This window comes from Anopheles arabiensis, chromosome 2 (assembly GCF_016920715.1).
Source record: "Anopheles arabiensis isolate DONGOLA chromosome 2, AaraD3, whole genome shotgun sequence".
Lineage (NCBI taxonomy): Eukaryota > Metazoa > Arthropoda > Insecta > Diptera > Culicidae > Anopheles > Anopheles arabiensis.
The window spans coordinates 78,037,534-78,058,244 of record NC_053517.1 but is presented as its reverse complement, the minus strand read 5'-3'; the positions used below and the strand labels follow the sequence as shown (position 1 = coordinate 78,058,244).

Below are 20,711 nucleotides of genomic sequence, written 5' to 3'. Positions count from 1 at the left end.
AAAAGGGGTTGTACAGTACATAATGCACACTACGTGTGTGTGTCTGTTTGAGTTTGTGTCTGTTGTGGCGCGCGGTTCACGCGAGATCATATGGCACCGAGCGCACCGCACGCTAGCGCGCACGTTCTCTCGCTCGCTCTCCCCTATTTTTCTTTTCCGAGCCCGAACTGATTTTCTCCTCGCACGCTGGTACGATCGCGATCATCTTCCCGCTGAGAAAAGCGAGATTTTTCACTGGTGCGCAGTGTCGTGTCGCGTTCGCGTGTTATTTACATCCCCAAGCAGGATCCTGCGCAATCCTTCGCTGCGACGGCTACGAAGCTACGGCGATAGTGCGGTGCCGGGCGTCAGAAGACGATCGACGACTCCCGGAGACGGTCCACCGTTCAGTCTCTGTCTGGTTCTGGCGGTGAGCGCCTGGCAAACGCTGGAACACTGGAAAGCGGACGCGCAACACTGGTGCTCGGTAAATTCGTGACGCGATTGTGTGTGTGTGTTGGAGTTGTGCAAGTGCAAGGATTTTGCACATGTTGTAAAGCCAGTGAAGTTGTTCAATAGTTTAAAAGGGATTTTTTTGAATAAAAAAAGTTAAAAATTTAAAAGCTTTTATGCCGATCAGAAGCAAAAATTATTGGTGAAAAGTTTGTGCTCAGCGCGTGATAAACTATTTCCCTGTGGACACTAGAACGCATCAGCCGATCAATCAAACCCGCTGAAACCTCCTTCGATGAACGGTTTGCTTACAAATTCTCTCCCGGTCATATGATCCACCTTCGTTAAGCTGACAGAGATAAATAGAGGATGACCGTTTCATAAACTCACACTACCCGAGTTATTTCGCGCAAAAGTCAAACGATCGTTTTCAATAGGCAAACACCTCAACCATTCGGTGCCCTTTCCCTGCAGTGCTGTATGTCGTTGTGTGTGTGTGATTTTTCGTACGTACTTTAGTGAACACCAAGTGTAAAGCAGGAAAAACAGGGTAAAGAAAAAGGTGTAACAACACGGTGTAAAATTTGGAGACCCCGTCTTGGCACGGGTGAACGGACCTGTACCGGTGTTTCTTTCTAACGAACGTCCGAGTGTTTTTTTTTATGTTTGGTTTTCCGTGGTACCGGTGTACAAATACGTTACGTGTGTTCCTGCAACGGCGACGGCGGTTTGGATGGTGGTAGTCGGAAAAAGCGGTAAGTGTGGGCAGGCAGCTCGGCGGCGTTCGACCGCGGCGGTTATGCATACCTGTGACCAAGGGTGGATGCGGAGTTAGTGCGGAGGAGAATACTTTTCATTTCAACAAATTAGTTGACATCTGACAAGCATACCCCCGACGGTGGGTGGATGGGTGGGCAGGAACTGTCGGCACTGCTGCATGCATTTGCTCATTTGCCCTGTGTCGAACGGCCAGGTGACTTAATGGGCTATTGAGTTACGCATTTTCGCGTGCTGTGAGGGCGATCGCATTGCGGTGGTTTCCAATTGGTGTCGGTGTCAATGTACGAGTGTATTTTGGTCTCTTAAAATTTTAAGTAGGCAGTGTTTAAGATAGTTTTTATACAAATTCCTTCGGTTGTGAGGTTATTAGTTTTAAATAATATCTCACCTGGATTTTCAAAGTGTTTCTCGAAATTTACATTATTTGCACAGCTCGTCAAATGTATATTGGCATAATAAAACTAACATTCGCATTTCATATATCTTTCTTTGGGTTTCATTAACTTTCATTCAACCTTATCAGGGAGAAAATTGAAACATAAAGCATTTGACATTTTCAACATTACTAATGTTTTAATAAAGCTCAATGCGTAGATATGTAATAAATATAATAAAGTTCAATAATAAGTCCCATACAAAGACAATTTAACCATACATTTTTTAAATTCAGGTTTCATTTCAAAATACATTTTATTCGTTTTTTTCGTTTGACTGCGAGGTTTATGATTGAATTGAACTCTCTTTATGTTGTTTTAGATCTTTTTTCCAAGATCGTTTCATGATCGATTTTATATATTTTTTTAATTAAAAAAAACTATCAGTATGTTTTTTTTAAATTGTGTTTAGAGAATGGTATTTGTCCCAAAGCCTTTTGTCTTTCTGCAAACGATTAAAAGAAAGTAAACGATTAATTTACCTTTCGTTAGGTAACAGGATTTGTAGCGTAAACAGACTCTAATAGGATAAATTTAACCTAGTTTCATTGACATTCTTATTGTATGAGCTCCGCTACACCCATGTTAACCACAGACACACTACATAAAACATTAACTTGTTATAAAATCCTCCGTTTCGAAATGCGTCGTATCATCTGGCTGCCTGCTCTATCTCACGGACGGATGCCCTTTTCAAATGCGAATTTTAACGCACTCGCAGGACAGCAAGTTGCGTTACCCACTATGCGTACTACAATCCGATCAAGCACAATCAAGGTGTTTGCCCGAAGGGGTTGAAAATTTATGGTCCAAGGTGATTGCTTTTCAGGGAGGGAGGGGTTGCCCGGTGAAGATGATTTCTCCGTGCACCCGGTGGTTGGTTGGTGTGCCGCTCGCTTGAAATAATATCGAACGTGTATTGACGGCCGTGTCAGAAGACGGGCCTGGTTGTACTAAAAATAGTAAATTGCGGTTCACTACCGACCCGGCCGTACTGTCCGTACGGCATCTCTTCCAGCCCGGATGCGATATGGACGTAAGCACTTAATCCACTGTATGACCACTACCGCTACGCTTCGATGTCTACGTTCGGCCCATCTTCCGACAGCTTGGTTAGTTGGCGCTGGTGTTGGTTTTGAGAGAGAAAAAAAATCCTCCACAGTATGTTCGATGGGCTGGAATGCACTCATCGGCCACTTCCGAAAGTGGATCAACGACACCACTAGGGGGTACGTCTTTTCTAGGGGGTACGTCGAGCGATCGTCTACTAAGTTCAAGTTGGACAATAGTTCCAGCTGATCATGGTTTAAGTTGAAGAGGATAAAGTGCACAGCTGCAGTGCAATGGCGTAGCGCAATCTAGCTGGACCGTATTGAATTGTATTTTGAGTTCAAGTATGGAATAAAGCATTTTTGCATTGATCTCAAAGTTTATAAAGAAAACAAAATAATGTCAACTATCATCCATAACTCGAATACTTCTTATTTGTTGCAATAACCGTTGTCGGACAGGCCCTTCCTTTACCGATAACAATTACTTTACACTTTACACTTTACACTGCCTTAAACGGATATATGTTGGAAACGAAAAAAATCCTTTGTATAATTGACAGATTTAAATTTTTACAAATGTTGTAAAAATGGTAGAATCATGAAGTTAGAAGCTTATATGAAAGGATTCTTAATATAATTTTAACTGGCTTTTAAGCCTAGCTTTTCAAAATCTTAAAAAATCTTCTAAATTGTGAAAATATTTTCTCGTGCTCTGTCGCGAAAGATTAATACTAATTGCAGTTTGTTTGAGTGTCAATATGTTTGTGAGATGGAAAAACAAAAAAGAAAACCAAATTTTACTGAAAAAAGGTTCATATTCTGGTAATACGAAACGAAAAGAAAGAAACTAGGAGGACATGGTATTAACTGACGAAAGGTTTGTTTCTCATAAGCGCCATCTATGAGTCAAATGTGGTAGTAATATAAAACAAAGCTTAGCCTGTGGTAACAATCCTTTAGATACCTTCATAATCCTTTATCAATCTCCCTTGAATAACTTTTTTTTTGCTGTGTTATCCCTTGTCGATTTATTTATTTTTTAACATACCACTAACGAAATATTCTCAAAAATTACGAGCCAGTCGTAACCATCACCAAAAACCATCCACTTTAATTGTGTTGCGTCCAACGCAACGAATTGGCGTCAACGGTCGGTGGCAAAAAGGGTTTCGCTCTCCTTCAATTTTTAAATATAAATATCTATTTATTGCGGTTCGCACCCCACCAAACAACAAAAAAAGCACGACATTCAAAGCGTCATATCAACTTACAGCTGCTCGTGCACAGTCAGCGTGAAACAAAATGACGCATTGATCAAAATTTATCCAACCCGGGGCGTACCGATTACTTTTGCCCTTGCTTTTCCGTTCCATTCCGATTCGGAAACAGCTGATCGATCGTTACGATTAGCAATTTCATCGCCATCGATCAAACTACTCTCGAATCACTCAGGAGCGAGGGGGAGGGAAAGCTTCCAAAAACTAAACGAAATACAACGATCTGTATTTAATTTCACTGCGATCAATCATCATCGAACGCGAAAAACTCGACCGTAAACTGATCGACCGTTTGGGAGCAAAAGAAGAAAAATAACAACCAACCTCCCATTTTTCGGCTACTTAATCGCATAGAAAGTTTAAAAAATGATCAACCTGCTCTTTACGATCGCAGGAACAAGGAAGTGTGCATGGTGGGAGAAAATAAACTTCAACAAGTGGATGATCTAATGCGCGGGCCCGTCAGCACTTGGCACATTGGCACTGAGAGAATGAGAGAAAGAGAGAGGAAAGGGGATCTTTGGCGTGAGACGCTAGCTCGCGACCGGCCAGCTAAAAAGGTGAAACAACCTGCTGCTTCACGTGGGCCTCGGGTGTGTGGACGCAGCCGGCATACGTTCGCGGTTTTTTGGCAGCACCGGTTTTCCATTCGCACGTTGATGTTTACTTCAGATTTGCGCTTTCCTGAGGGGAAGTGATGGGAGGAGTGCGGGCGAAAAAGGGACCGAGAGTGATAGGGAGAGGCCGGTTCGGCAAATGCGTCATTCGCGTGGAGGGCTTAGTATTTTTACCTCGCGGACGCGGCTCGGAGTGGATTCGGACGCGTGCAAACGCTTCCTGCCTTTTTTGTGGTGGAGACGCGCATCACCAGCGTTACCTGTTTGTTGAACCTTCACACGGAACGTTTCTACGCTTTCTACGGAAGGGAGTAAATACGATACTGCCGACTGGGGGAGCCATTGAACGATACATAAGGATAAAGAACGCTTTATACCCTGATTCCTCGGCTGGAGAGAAAGGGGAACGTCGGATCGACGAACGACGCCGAACTGTTTACAAACCGTTTTGGACCCGTTCCAAGAGCGTCGTCAGTGGCAGGTTTCCTTTTCCCGTGCCCTTCCAAACCTTCCCGGTCAGCTGGTTTCCCTCCCTCGACTACCTGTCACCTTGATCGGTCAAGCGGTCAAGCGGCTCGGTCCCTCGCCGATGCAGCCCGTTTGAGAAGGGAATCGGCTGGAAACGGTGCACGGTTTCACACCTAGCAAAACCTTCTCCTCCACCCAGCATTTAAAGGAGGCGGTGTTGCAGGTTAATTAAGCTATAATCGTCTACGATCACAAATAAATTGGTCGCCCCGTGAATCCACACTAACCAGACCTCGACCCCGATCATCTTGCACTCATTTATTGATCTGGATGGCAGGAAGAAGGATATTAACGGTTCTGCTGCTTCGATTTCTTGCCCGACGGTCTCTGTGTGTGTGTTGGTGTGTTTGGGCAACCTTCCGCCGTGTTTATGCGCAAGCCGGTCGGTGCGAGAACGATCGTTATGGATGATGTGATAAATCAAAATTATTTAAATGCCTGTCGAGGGGCGGCACTGCACTTTTTAAATCACCTTTGACAGTTACGATACGCAGAACACGATGTGGTCGATGCGTTCTGCCAGCCCTAAAAGCGGCTGATTGGTGGTGTAGTTCGTGAGGTCAAACACTTTGCTGCTTAAAGTTAGAAAGAAAAACACGGGAGAAACGAGATTGATTGATGAAAATGGGTTTTTCCATAAAATTGGGTCTGCACGTGAGAGGTTTGAGTGTGTGTGTGCGATCAAGCGAAAAGTAGAATGAAAACAAAACTTGAAATTGATGTTTTTCCTTCTTCGATGGCGCACAAAGCGTGCAATGGAAATGGGTTTTCTTTCGCGCTAAGTGTGAGTGAATGGTATGGTCCAAGTGCGCAGGTCACTTGGGACCGTGTGTTCTACACGGTTGTTGTTAGTTGGAGATCAATGGTCTGCGTTTCAAAACAAACAAACGCGTCTAAAGCCCGAGAACATGACTTGTGCGGGTGTTCAGCTTGTTCGTTACAAAGATTTTGAACGCTAATGTAGTACATGCACCGGTGTGATGATTGTTGAGATGATGAGCCATTTAAATAAGGAAGTTTGATGGGATTAATAAAAGTGGAGACATTTGGCACAACTACTTCTTTCAGAAGAGAGAGAGAATGAAACAGCGTAAAACATCCAACAATTTCAAGATGATTCGAATTCAGATCGCGGGGGCTCAGCAACGACCAAATGGCTTGTAAATGTTCTTTTAAGTGGTTTCAGATTTTTTCCCCCTGAACGGTGGTTGTTTCGTAGAGGTTTGAAAAAAATCATTAACAAAAAATGCTTCAATGAGGAAACAATAAAGGAACGGTGGTGGGATACGCCGTACACAGGCAAAAGGCTAATTTTAAACATCCCTCCTCCTCGTAATATCGTAAATCAGAGCTGTACACCGGAAAATCGGAAACCACTAGACACGGTTACGATCACGCTGTTGTTGTTTCTGCTGTGTTCGGAAGCGTACCACTCGTAGTGTCATAAATTGCAGTTCATAACTTTATTTTTCTAGACAACCAAAAAAAAAACAAGTTAGACTTAATAAGATGAGAAAAACTGAAACAAAAAAACTGTTCAATTTAGTTCCCCATATACGTTTCCGGTATTGAACAGCTGAAGAATTTGGAGAAACAGGGCAAAATGATTTTTTTATTTTTGAAACAATGTATTCGTTTTGGTTGTAACATTTTACTTTTAATTGGAACTATGCTAGATATACCGTACTGCTTCGAATTGCGGGCACTTAAGACGTTTTTGGCATTTAATATTTTCTAACGAATTCAATTTAGCAAAATATCATAAAACTGCAACGATATTTTGATTCATATTTCAGACAGTTTTGAGCTCATACTCCAGACAAACTCAAAATTCCTTTTATAACCTTCAAATTTACACACAGACTGTACCTTTTCAGTTTTTTACTTGTTTGGATACTTGATTTTGTATATTGGTGTACTCCAAGGCCAAGAGAACGACGGTCTTAAATGCAACATGGTTTGGGTGCTGTTTTTCTCTTGTACTCGTAGATGAATATAATCCAAGAACTGCTACGCGAATTGACGGTCTTTCCCATACAGCCATCAACGCATTTGTCACATGCATCTTCTAACATCGTTATTTTCTAGTTATTTTCACTGCCTAAAAACATATTTTTACACAATAGATCACAATTTACTTCGGCTGTCCGAAACTAAAAACAAGATAGAAAATCTTGCTTTGACCAGTGCCTAGATATGAAAGATATGGAAATGTTTAACATATTTAACAAAAAATAAGCTTTACGTTGTGAAAGGATTTATAAATATATTTCTATAATCTTTACTTTATTTATTGCCTTTAATTGTTCAAGAAATATTGTGTAGTTATTTGAGCATTTAACCAAAAAATCAGTTTAATTGCTATACATCTTTGTACGCAAGAGAATGGAAGTGAAAAAAGTTTACTATATTTGTTAATTTGTGTGTTTTTTAACAAATCTTAATCAATCACTTTCCTGTTAACGCAATACCTCTTCAATACATTTAAATTCAATTAATATTACAAGTAAATTGTTATATTTTGATGGTTTGTAAAGAAATGTAAAACTATTGGAATCTTGGGTTAGAAAATGTAACATTATTCTCAATTTCTTTGTACTTTCTAATGTATAAAAATATTCACTAGTATTCATTTTGTACATCCCATAGCGTATTCCTTTGTATGTTCTTAAATAATTTCTCTCGCTTACTTCCTACTTTGTGTTATCCTTCTTTCGTCCTGATTTAGTTTAACTCAAACAAGCTGAAAAATTGAACGTTTGTACTAACTAATCTAAAATAAAATAGTAATAGAATCCAAAATAGAGAGCCGTAATGAATATTCACATTGGTTCCTTCCAGGTCAGGCGTGGATTGATTCCCATGTTTAATTTTGACATAAAAAGACAATTATTGGACTAAGAAAGCAAGGGTTTAAATTTGTCTTAAAAATACAATTATTGGACTCCGATGTACTCATTAGAGTTTTTTGTTTCTTCATTTTACAGCTCAAGACCCACTCACGATGGTGCAGGAACAACGGCCAAACAACGTACCCGAAGAGCTGTACAATCTCACCCAGCTGGCCGACGTATCGCTGGCGGCAGGGAAGCTAAACACCGCCAGTCCACACTCGCCCTACGAAACGGACTACCTGGTCCATGCCACGGCCAAACTGTACAGTCCCATAAAATACAGCTCACCACTACGCCACTGTGACTCATCGAGCAAAATGACAACAATGGTTGATTTTTCTCCCGTACCCACCTCTTATCACACTTTGCGCCGTACCGAACCGGGCCAAACGATCATTCTGGAGGAGATACAAGATAAAGGCTACGTCACGAAGCAGCATCTTTTTCAGCGAGCGAACCACTGGCACTGGATTTGCACACGCTATCTGCAGCCGAAGATGCACTGATGGCGGTGCCGGCCAAAAAGAAATGGACCAAAAAGTGGGAAATAATCCACGGTCCGGTAAGCCCTGCTGGGCCGATCATTCAGCAGCAGCAGCAGCAGCAGCAGCCGCAACATCAAGTAAAAGAGCCCGTCTACATTGTACGACCGGTTCAGGTAGAGCAGCAGCAAATAGCAACACATGTGTCATCACCGCTGATACTGAGCGTAGCCGATAACGAACGCTCGTCGGGACTGATCTATTACGCACCGACGACGATAAGACGTGTGGAAGATATCCCGCTCGGTACGGTTGATGTCGGCGATGATAAGGAATGCCCGAAGGAGAGAGATAAGGAGATGCAGCTCTACACTATAATAGAGTGTCCTGAGCTCGGCCCGGAATCGGCAGTCAGTTGCTTCGGCAACGGCCAGCAGGTCGCATTATGCGGCTCCTCGTCGTCGGAGGAATCGCAGGATGCGGTGCAGGGCTATTCGCACAAAGTGTTTGACCGGAAGAAATCGCGCAAAATTCGTACGGTGTCGTGCAGAAGCAGCAGTGGCAGTAGTGAAGGCGGCACGCACAGTGAAGCAACATCACAGGATGCGGTGTTGATGCAGGTTGAAGAGTTGGCGGAATCGGTACGCCCGGGCAGCAGTGAGCCGGAAGGATCACAGGACACCAGCAACGATTCGGAGCATTCGGGAGCAGACGATCAGGCGATGAAGAGTGGCGAGGAGACGACGACATCACGCCCGGAGGACGTCCATGTGTGTCCGGAGTGTAACAAGCGCTACTCGACGTCCTCCAATCTGGCCAGGCATCGACAGACGCATCGGTAGGTTGGACTGAGTCTCTTGGTGAAGATGTTCCATGGCTAACTTTTCTCTCTCTCTCTTCTACAGCTCCCTGGAAGATCAGAAAGCCCGTCGATGTCCGTACTGCTCCAAGGTGTACGTCTCCATGCCGGCCTACTCGATGCACGTGCGTACCCACGACCAGGGCAGCAAGTGTCCGACCTGCGATAAGCGCTTCTCCCGTCCCTGGCTGCTGCAGGGTCACATCCGTACGCATACAGGCGAGAAACCGTTCAAGTGCAGCGTCTGCAGCAAAGCGTTCGCGGACAAATCGAACCTTCGGGCGCATGTCCAAACGCACTCCAACACCAAACCGTACCAGTGCGGACGGTGCGGTAAATCGTTCGCACTGAAATCGTACCTCTGCAAGCACGAGGATTCATCCTGCTTGAAGAATGACAAACCGGTGAAAGTACGCAAACCAACAACTGGCAGTGGGCGCAGCAGTGTACGGCGCGCTAAACCCACCAGAAGTTCAGAAAGGAGCGCTCCGGCAGGCAGTGAAGAGCGCTGTAACGGATTAGCGGAGAGTAGCGGAACTAATGGGCTACAGTCCGGGCAACAAGCGTCTGATAATCGGTACAACTACCCCGCGAATGTTCCGTTTAAAGATGTGTTACGTGCCAAAATCCGGGAAGTAGTTGAAGACAATTGTAAGCGAACTGCTCGTATGTTGGCGGCAGCCAATGGTACGACACCCCTGAATGGGAGCGTCTCGCGTGAACCCACTCCCCAGAGCAATCGTATCAGCGTCATACGCATCGCAGGTTCACCAGGTGGATATGCACTGGATGGATCGCGACCCACTTCCAGCAATAGCAGCAGCAGTAGCAGTAACAGCACCGAATATCACGCAGAAAGCTATGCCGTGATTGCGTAACGTAACGGTGGTCGTCCCAGTGATCGTACTCCGTTGCTTTGTGTTGATCTCCTGTGAAACTAAGTATTTCCTGTTTTGTTCTTCTCACCGCAATCTCGCCAGCAATTTTCCGTCGGTTTACGATCGAGAGATAGCCGCGCGGAGCTAGAGAAGAATTATTTATTTAGATGTTTTAGACACGCACGATCGTAACCCTTTTTTACATCCGCGCCATTTTATGATTAGCTTAAGCCACTGGTATACTATTGTTATGCTTAGTTATGCGCTTCATTGCAAGCCACCCTTTCATCGTTAAGACTTTCGCTTAAGGTTCCTTTTGCACTAGAGCATAAGAATTTCAGTTTGCACACGCTGCATACTATTTCAAAAACACAGCTACAATCCAAAGCAATAGTTTATAGGGCGGAGAGAGGGCTGAGCGAACGATCGTTATGCATTTCGGATCGCCCGTGTCCGTCAGAACGAAACGACCTCTAAGTAATATTCCTGGCTGTCGATTAGCATAAGTGCCGTTTGTATAGTATATTGTAAGTGCGTGTGTGTGTGTGTCTGTGTGTGTGAGAGTGTGTTGTAACCTTTTAGTGCATAGATGTTTGACGACATTTTATGAACAGGACGAGAATGTTCTAGTCTGATTTGGATTTAATTTTGCGTATCTGCGCTGGTGCGGGCTGCTGCCGCTCGAGTCGAGTGAGCTTGCAGTACTGCTACCGCCATACTGAAGATAAGATTACAATTCTATTTTATCTTAATTTCATTTGCTTCAACAGTAGTTTTATTTTTTATTTATTTTCTAAAGTGAATAGTTTAACGTTCAGTTTCGATTTATTTAAATCATAATCCTTAGTTTACATGTTTACATATTGTTTGATTTTTAAGAAAGCTGAAAAGGTGGTGCTAGTAAGTAAGCTAATGTATCTTATGGAAGTAGTTTGCCTTCGAGTGGCAAATAAGTGCTGGGAAATGTTGCAATATTAGGCGTAAGGTTTATAGCTTAAGAAAGTTAGATTTACTGGCAGGGATGGTCCAAGATAAGTAAACACTTGATAATTTTTAACGAAAACTTTTTACGAAGTGATAGGACTGTTAGGCTGATAAGGTTTATAAGACATTTACGCAATAAGTGAATAAAAGATGTACAATTTGTAAAAAAAGGATATCGAGGTTCTATGGTGCTTTCTTTCTTTTTATCCCTTCTTATAGCAAAATGTGTATTTTATTTCAGATAATTAGACAATCAATCATCTCATCTTTATCAACAATGTATCAGAACTTCTTTTGCTGTACTTTATCCACATTGTACATTTTGACTAAAGTAATTAATTTTTTGCTCTAAATTTTTTGTCAATATTGTTATATTGACATTTTGAATTTTGTTTATTTTATTTATTTGTATTTATCTTTAAAATTAAAAAAAACCATATGTGCCCCCCCTTGAATCAATCTTAATTTCTAGTATTTTAAATTAGTACAATCTTTTCGAGTCGATGAACGACACACAGAACGAATACAATTTAGAAACGCAGTTTGCGTGCATGTCAGGTTCTTAACGAGACAGCAGTGAATTCACGACACATAACAAGAAAGGGATCGGAGGAACTAAAAAAACGTGCATCGCTCCCCCACGTAAAGTAACTAGTGATGGGTAAATTCAACAAAAATCCGGAATCGCTTCCGAATGACTCCGCCAAAATTGGAAGCGGTTCCGGAAGGTAGGTGCAAAACTCCGACCTTGGAGCCGTCTGGAGCCGTTCGAAGCCGTTTGGAGCCGTCCGGAGCCGTCCGGAGCCGTCCAGAGCCGCTAGTCGGCAGCCGGAGCCGTTGGAGCCGTCGGAGCCGTCCGGAGCCGTCGGAGCCGTCCGGAGCCGCTAGTCGGCAGCCGGAGCCGTCCGGAGCCGTCGGAGCCGTCCGGAGCCGTCGGAGCCGTCCGGAGCCGGCGGAGCCGTCGGAGCCGTTGGAGCCGTTGGAGCCGTTGGAGCCGTCCGGAGCCGTCGGAGCCGTCGGAGTAGTTGTAATAGTCGGAAGCATTCTGAAGCGCATTAATTTCTCGATATAGTGATAGTGATAATTTTATGGTAAAAAACAGCTTACGAGTAAAAAAAGAGTCTTCTTCATTTATTGATATGAAGTTTTTTTGTGTGTGTTTTTTTTCAAAAATAAAGTCAAAAATAATTGTTTGCTCCGTATATATATAGGAAAAAAAATGAATCAAATTAGGAGGTCAAGGAGCAATAGAACTATGACGGGAGGTGGGTTTGATAAAAAACGAAACAACGAGGCAGACGAGTGTAATTATGGCAGTTTTGCACGGTTGTTTACATCGACTAACGTGTATGGTTTAGGCCGCACTTGTTTTTTACCGAATAACATGATGGCACATGTTCAAGACAAAGAATATAACTATCAATCATCCGTCCATCTTTTATGAAAATAAAGATCAATAATAGTTTGATTCATATTTTTTCCCTATATATACGGAGCAAACAATTGTTTTTGACTTTATTGTTTAAAAAAAATACAAAAAAACTTCAGAGCAATAAATGAAGAAGACTATTTTTTTACTCGTAAGCTGTTTTTTAAAATGAAATCATCGCTGATATCGGGAAATTAAAGCGCTTCAGAAGACTTCCAACTATTATAACGACTCCGACGGCTCGAACTGGCTCCTTCGGCTTCGACGGCACCGACGACCCCAACGTCTCCAACCGGTTCCGTTGGCTCCAACGACTACGACGGCTCCGTCGGCTCCAACGACTACGACGGTTCCGACCGGCTCCGGACGGCTCCGTCGGCTCCGTCGGCTCCGGACGGCTCCAACCGGCTCCGTCGGCTCCAACTGCTACGACGGCTCCGACCGGCTCCAACGGCTCCGACGGGTCCGACGGCTCCAACGGCTCCGACGGCTCCGGACGGCTCCGACAGCTCCAACGGCTCCAACGGCTCCGACGGCTCCGGACGGCTTCGACGGCTCCGACGGCTCCAGCTGCTGACTAGCGGCTCCGGACGGCTCCGACGGCTCCAGCTGCTGACTAGCGGCTCCAGACGGCTCCGGACGGCTCCGACGGCTCCGGGCGGAATCGACGATTTGAATTTTTCGGAATCGGAGCCGGAGTAGCAATGCTCGGAAGCGATTCCGAGCCGTGGGTGCGATTCCGGTTACCCATCACTAAAAGTAACGGTCTAACACGGAGCGTTCTTGGCGGAACGTAGAGGTTGAGCCCAGAAAGTAGTGTCGGCGAGTCGATCCGGTGGTCGAGTATCCCAGCAACAAACAGACGCTGTGCGTTGCAGTTACTTTGTTTGAGCGTCTTTAAACCCAGTAACGCACAGCGACAGTAGTATTCCTCTCGGAGTCCCCAGGACCGCAGAGCAAAGCGGCTAAATTTGCGTTGAATGGACTCCAATCGTGCTAGGGGCCGTACTGCCGAAGGCCTTTGCTATATTGCATTTAATATTGCATTTTATCCATTCAACACGATTCGTTGGGTCCCGTGGTAGAGTCGTCAACTCGAACGACTTAATCCTGTCATAGGGACTGTCCCGTCATAGGTACAAGCCCCGAATGGACCGCCCCCCTGTAGCAAGGACTGACTATCCATGATACCGCCCGCGCAGGACGTTTTCCCCAAATAGAAGAAGTAACGGTAATTTTCGTTAATCATTCAGGAATGACAATGTAAGGGGTGGTAAGGATTCGTTAGAAATTATATTTAAATTCATTTACCTTTCGTTGGATCATTGTAAATCGTACATCAAACATTTTTAAACAAAATGTCCGAAATATATGTCATTTATATTAATTAATTAATTAATTAATTAATTAATTTATTTATTTATTTATTTATTTATTTATGTTTGTATGTATGTATTTAATTATTTATTTATTAATTTTTTTTAATTAATTAATTAATTAATTTATTTATTTATTTATTTATTTATTTATTTATTTATTTATTTATTTATTTATTTATTTATTTATTTATTTATTTATTTATTTATTTATTTATTTATTTATTTATTTATTTATTTATTTATTTATTTATTTATTTATTTATTTATTTATTTATTTATTTATTTATTTATTTATTTATTTATTTATTTATTTATTTATTTATTTATTTATTTATTTATTTATTTATTTATTTATTTATTTATTTATTTATTTATTTATTTATTTATTTATTTATTTATTTATTTATTTATTTATTTATTTATTTATTTATTATTTATTTTTTTATTTATTTATCCTTTTATAAATTCATTTTCCTATTTGAACATTTAGAGAAATTTGCATTTTTTAGCTTTTGTCTATATTTGGTTTTAGACCGATGAGGGAATAAGGTTTAGGATCAGGATCAGCATTATTGAAGATCTTCTTGTATAACCTTTAATAACCTATAGACAGAGAGCGATAAAAAGCGCATTATATCTTTTTTGTTAGATTATTCATATTATTTCGACGTTTCCTCCATTTGTTTTATCTTATGAAACAAACAATTAAGACATATCAATTAATTTGAGAAAAAATAGCACACTAGCAACAGTTTGGCAAACCGTTATGCACAAATAGACGAAATCTTAAGTTCTAACTTTGAATAGCTTTAATCACAGATACGTCATAGCATAAAGATAAATTATGATAACAACCCAGTTAGCACAAAAGATGGTAATATTTGCACATCATGTAGTGTACAAAATCCAATTTAAAGTACATACAAATTAAAACGCGAAACGGTGATTAAGCGTGTTGTTCCGTTAATCCAACTGTTCCTCAGTATTATGTACAGTCTTACATCATTTTGTTTCAACAACTGGCACTAAACCCTTACTTGCCAATGTCGAGGCAACGCTTTTGGCAATGGTTTGATGTGCTTCTTGCGATTCCACACATCCAAAAGCTAAACCTGAAGCTATAAAACAACCACGAAAAAAAAAACAAATTCCCCCCGAAGCTAGTTTATCTTCAAACAAATCCAAACGCAATTATTCGTTCCAAGAATGACCTTCAACTTAAAGAGCGAAATGGTGGGACGCACAACGCAGAAAAACCTCTTCCTCAAACACAGCTATAAAATAGTCGCCCGAGTTCACCGCATAGCTAGAAGACGAGTATCATTTAATCGCATTTGATAAACTGTTGGATGGACTCGAGAGAATGATGGTTGTTAGACTTCAGGGTCTATGTCACCGATGTTGCTCGTTTGCTGCGTGAACCGGTTCCAAAGCGCATCGTACACAAGGCGAGTTCAAGTACAAACTCACGTGCGCATACACACACACGCACACTCAAAAGCATCGTGTTGGCGCCTCACCTTAGCGCAAAAATAGAGGGGGCTCAAGCTAAGCAAAAACCCACCCAACCACGGCCTCTGCATTTGCACTTACTCGCTGCTGCATTGGTGCAATCGTCATCGCAATGCATTAGAAAGTGAAAGCGCGTTTGCAGCGAAGCGTGCAGCGTGCTAGTAGCGCCAATGCGCCAATGCACCGTTGGGCACTGCCAGCTGGTTCAGTTTCGCACTGGCCACCACCGATAGACGATGGCTTCTGGTTCGGGCGTCACCGCCACGGCACTGTCCGTGGACAAGTGTCCTTCCCGGTACGAGGCAAACGACATCAGTCCGCCGGAGTTGCACCGTACGATCGCCCTCCAGGAGCTGGGCGAAACGGACGTACGACGCGTGGAGTCACTGCGCCTGCTGCGCGAATGGATCGCCACCCATCCTCACATACGCAGATGTCGCACGGACGCGCTGTTTCTGCTGCGATTTTTGCGTGCCCGTGCGTACGATGTGCAGGCCGCGCAAACCACGCTCGTGCGCTATCTCACGATGCGCCAGCTGTTTCGCATTTGGTACGAAAATCTCGACCCATCCGATCGGTACATGCGCGAGCTGGTGGAGAACGTGCGCGGCTGCCTGCCGCTCGGCCTGGACCGGTCCGGTCGCATGGTGGCGCTGGTGAAAGTTCGCTGCTACGATGTGGCCCGCTTCAACTGCTACCATCTCGGCCGGCTGCAGCACATGCTGTTCGAGGCGTTCTTCGACGATGTGGAGCTGCAGATTGCGGGCGGTGTGGCGATCATCGACTGCGACGGTGCCACCATGGGACACTTTGTCTGCTTCAAGCTGTCCGATATCCGGAACTTCATGGACTGTCTCGTGCATGCGCTGCCGGTGCGGGTGAAAGAGGTGCACATTGTGCGGCTGCCCCGCATCGGCCAGGCGCTGGGCAATCTGGTGCTGAGCTTTGCCGCCGAAGAGCTGCGCAAGCGTATATTCGTGAGTAGACCGGATGGACACAAACATGGGTTTGGGGGAATTGAAGTTAATGATTAAGTTGACTAAATTCGTGTCATTTCAGTTCCACGCCAGCATGGATGAGGTGCTGAAGTACGTCGACCAGGACCTGCTGCCGGTGGAGTACGGTGGCAAGACGTGCCCGAAAGAGATCACGGACAGCTTAAAGCGTCGGTTGGCGGACAAACGGGACACGCTGCTGCTGCTAGATCGGATGGAAATCGAGGTGGAACCGTACGCTCATCTTTGGCGTCAGTCGGATGAAGGGGATGTGGAGTTTGGGATGGAGATTGATTAATCTAACGGATTCGATGCTTCAAAGCTACGTAAATACTCTACTCATACACAACAGAGAACTGAGCTGATGAGATTGAAAGATAATTGGATTACATAAGGTGTCGTGTGTTAGTACACGCGGTACTATGCCGGTACTACTGATGAATTAATTATTCAAAGGTGATGAAGTATCAAGAATCATCACACACACAAACTCACAATGCTACATGTATTTGATCGTATCGGACGCATGTTGGGTACGTGTGCATGTACCCATTGATTACCTGTTGGATGGGATAGATAACTTGGTTAGGTCATCGTGGGATAGTTGATTAACCTGAGGCATCTTGCTGCCGTTTGGAAGTAGGAATAACGAAAGCGATAAGGTATAATAGACGCTTTTACTAAGTAATTATAATACAGTATGGAACATCCCAATCACTGTGTGTGTATTTTGTGTGATTTACACCGCCTTTGAGACACGAAACTGAATATGTAATATACTATCAAATGAATAGTGCACCAAATAATGTTCAATAAAACAATGTTCAATTTTTAAACCAATTGAACATGATTTCATCATCATTCATGAGCTTAAATTAGGGAGTAATTGCACTTTATTTAATTTTCTTTAAATACCTTTGCTATCATCATTACTAAATTGTTGTTATTTTTCATTTTGTTTATTTCATTAGTTCTTCATAAATTGCAGTTATCAAACCATGTCCGTTCATAAATTACGTGACGGAGGAATTATATTTTTTTATCGAAGTATCATCACCATCAATGCTTTCTTACGAAAGTGCTATTCTGCTTAGCGATCTTATGCAAAAATACATTAAAAAAATATAAACCATTATTTGCATGCAATTTTTCCACACGCAATATTTCTAAGTATCGTTGAAATAATTGTGCATTTTTGTGATAGGATTAATATTTTTTACATGTTCAACAGCTTTAAAATCTACTTTAAAAGCACAGTTTCAGCAAAGAATATTCCTCGATAAACCTACCATCATCGCATATTAACGTTTGAAATTTATGGATAATCCCTAAAATTGTGTTAAAACACTTTAAAATAAAAATAACAATAATGTTTGTTATTACAATATAAAATGAATGCATCGGTTCATGAGAAACTCGATGCGTAAAATGATGTAGATAAAAACATAAAAAAACATCATTGAAATGTGTGATGTTTGATCCAAGCTTTTTAAAGGTTAGTAAGAGAAAGGTAGAGAAGAGTCAAAATACCTCTGGTAGACGGGTTGCGTCTATCCACTCACCGACGATCACTTTGAGAAACACTGCTCTAACTGCCTACATCTTACAACGAGAGTGATGCTGATCGCGCCGACACCTGAGCACACATGCGGCAACTCAAGTGTGCGTGTGTTTTTTCTACTCTCATTTATCTTAACCTATCATCTAACGAAATAAACCGAATAATGAACATAATTTCCTTACCTTTTCCTGCGGCAATTGTTGTGTTGCTGTTCCTACTCCAAACATCACACAAAATAACCCGCTCGTATACACTCTCTCTCTCCTTCGTTCTCTCCAGTACAGCGCGCTTTAATCCAGATATAATATTCTAAATCCACCGAGAGCAATTAGTTCGGGTCATCCGAACGTTACAGCAGGTTACATCGGTCGATAGCGTGTGGGAATGCACGTTGGTACGCACGCCGGACGCACACGATCCCATTGCAGCCGACGATTATCTTGCGCTCGATCGATTAAACGCTTCCCCTTGAGTGAGCGTGTGTAGTGTGCAACCATCGCACCCGCAACCACAATGTCAGTGTCGCGTCGGCTTGGCCTAGACAACCCGATAGCGCCGCCGTCCCTGTACCCCCGGGGCAGATCGGCCGGGGGATGCCTTACTCATGCAATAGCATTGATCAGTCTCCCAGCCCTCAAAGTCCATGGTTGTGTGAGGTTCTAGCGTTCTACCCGCCTGTATCGTCATGATCATCGTAATCTAATAACGTGTGTCGAGCCGTACGAAGGTGGTGGTGTTTCGGTGTTCGTGCTCTTTCGCTCTCTCGCACGGTGCAAGATGAGTTTTTTTTATGCCGTATGCGATAGAACAGGACAGTTAAATGGCATTGAAAGCTACGTTTAGCGAGAGATGCTGTAACGCACTGTGTTGGAAAGAACACCACGGTCAGTGTCCAGTTGGACAGCAACGCAGCTACATCGCGATAAAGTTCGGCAGTTAAAGATGTCTCCCCCGGCGAGCTCCAACAACTATTCCGTCGAAAAACGTCCACCATCGTACGATCAGTATGAGTTTACCCTGCCCGACCTGTACCGCAAGATGGCAAAGGATGAGCTCCGCGAGGACGACGAAATTCGGGAGCAATCGTTGACGCAGATGCGGGAGTGGATTGCCAAACATCCGTACATTCGCAAGTGCCGAACGGATGCGTCGTTTCTGTTGCGCTTTTTGCGCTTCCGAAAGTACTCCGTACCGATGGCGTGTGAGGCGCTGGAGCGATACCTTGCGATGCGCGAAACGTTTCCTACGTGGTTCAAGAAGCTGGACTGCAACGATCCGGCAATGCGAGAGCTGTTCGAGGACGGTGTGTTTACGAAGCTGGGACAAGATTCGGAGGGCCGCATGGTGATCCTGTTCCGCGTGAAGCAGCTGAACGTGGACAAGTTTGGACCGCTGGAGCAGGGCCGGCTGGTGGCGCTGCTGATTGAGGCACTGCTCGAGTGGGAAGAGCTACAGATCGGTGGCTTCCGGGTGATGCTTGACTTTACCGACACCGTCATGAAGCACTACGGTATGTGGGGCGTCTCCGACATGAAGATCTTCATGGATGCGATCAACCGCTCCTACCCTATACGGTTCCGCGAGATTAATGGTGCCAAGTTTCCCAAGTTTGCTGTTTCGATACTGAACCTGCTGCTAACGTTCGCCAGTCCCAAGCTGAAGGAACGAATAGTTGTAAGTGAATGTGTTGGTGGTGCGTTTGGCGGGTGTGTAAGAGGGCCGGTTTTAACTTGCTGTGGTTGCTTGCCTTGGGTTTCTTTCTACCTTTACAGTGTCACAATACGGTGCTGGAGATGAAGGGAAAATTCGAACCTTCGCTACTACCACACTATTACGGTGGTGAGCTGGATACGGAGGAGATGGGGCGCAAATTTTTGAAACATCTCGAGGATCGTCGGAACGTGATACTGGCGCTGGATGATATGGATATCGATGTAGCACACTACTCTTCGCTGTGGAGCCAAACAAACTTGGTGGAAAATGAGGTCGAGGGCGGTGTGGCCGGTAGCTTCCGAAAGCTGAATGTAGATTAGTTGTCCGAATACAAGGGTAAAGATTGTAGGTTGTAAGATCACAAGAAACGGGATAGAGTTATAATAAATCCATTCGTATTTTTGTACTAAAACATTTGTTTGAAATTGAAGTATGCAAATCTTTTCTAACAGTTGGTGAAGATAAAGGGGACTGTAGAAAATGATAGCGGTATATGTGTAAGAATTACAGTTGACAAAAATGAACAATAGCAAGAACTGCATTGATGATCAATGCGGCCAAGACGAAATACCTTCATGCGGATGGCTCTGGTCCTACTAGCGACACAATCAATTAGTTAATTGTAGCGAACATTGAGATGGAGAGGACATTTTACTATTTTGTGCGAATAGCGGAGAAATACAGACATGCATCGAACATTCTGTAGAACGAGCGATATCGTAGAACCAAGGGAATAAACTATACTTCTTCCCAGATCATGGTCTTTGGAACTTATGAGTACTTCTATGCTGTCTGCCTTAGCCTATTGATTAGGACCAATTATATATGACTTATTAGGATTTTTACCCACAGCAGGATAGTTACCACAGGTTACTCACAGAGCCACAGTCGCCTTGCGATCAGTG

General features: G+C 43.4%; 3 protein-coding genes across 3 annotated transcripts; all 3 read left to right on the top strand.

Annotated features, from left to right (window-relative positions):
* The first annotated feature begins 343 nt into the window (after window positions 1-343).
* LOC120896799 (zinc finger protein with KRAB and SCAN domains 1-like) lies at window positions 344-11,384 on the top strand. Its single transcript, XM_040301248.1, is given in 4 exon segments — window positions 344-1,187; window positions 8,108-8,514; window positions 8,517-9,334; window positions 9,402-11,384. Coding segments are annotated over 4 exon segments (2,079 nt in total). The 5' UTR covers window positions 344-1,165; the 3' UTR covers window positions 10,234-11,384.
* Window positions 11,385-15,738: 4,354 nt separating this feature from the next.
* On the top strand, window positions 15,739-17,407 carry LOC120897824 (retinaldehyde-binding protein 1-like). The gene is made up of 2 exons (XM_040302950.1): window positions 15,739-16,514; window positions 16,597-17,407. Exons 1-2 carry the CDS (start codon window positions 15,774-15,776, stop codon window positions 16,828-16,830), a joined length of 975 nt encoding a protein of 324 aa, XP_040158884.1. The 5' UTR covers window positions 15,739-15,773; the 3' UTR covers window positions 16,831-17,407.
* A 1,170-nt stretch (window positions 17,408-18,577) lies between these two features.
* Window positions 18,578-20,561, top strand: LOC120896449 (clavesin-2-like). The gene is made up of 2 exons (XM_040300577.1): window positions 18,578-19,767; window positions 19,866-20,561. The coding sequence occupies exons 1-2, from the start codon at window positions 19,036-19,038 to the stop codon at window positions 20,124-20,126; spliced, it is 993 nt and encodes a 330-aa protein (XP_040156511.1). The 5' UTR covers window positions 18,578-19,035; the 3' UTR covers window positions 20,127-20,561.
* Window positions 20,562-20,711: the final 150 nt, after the last annotated feature.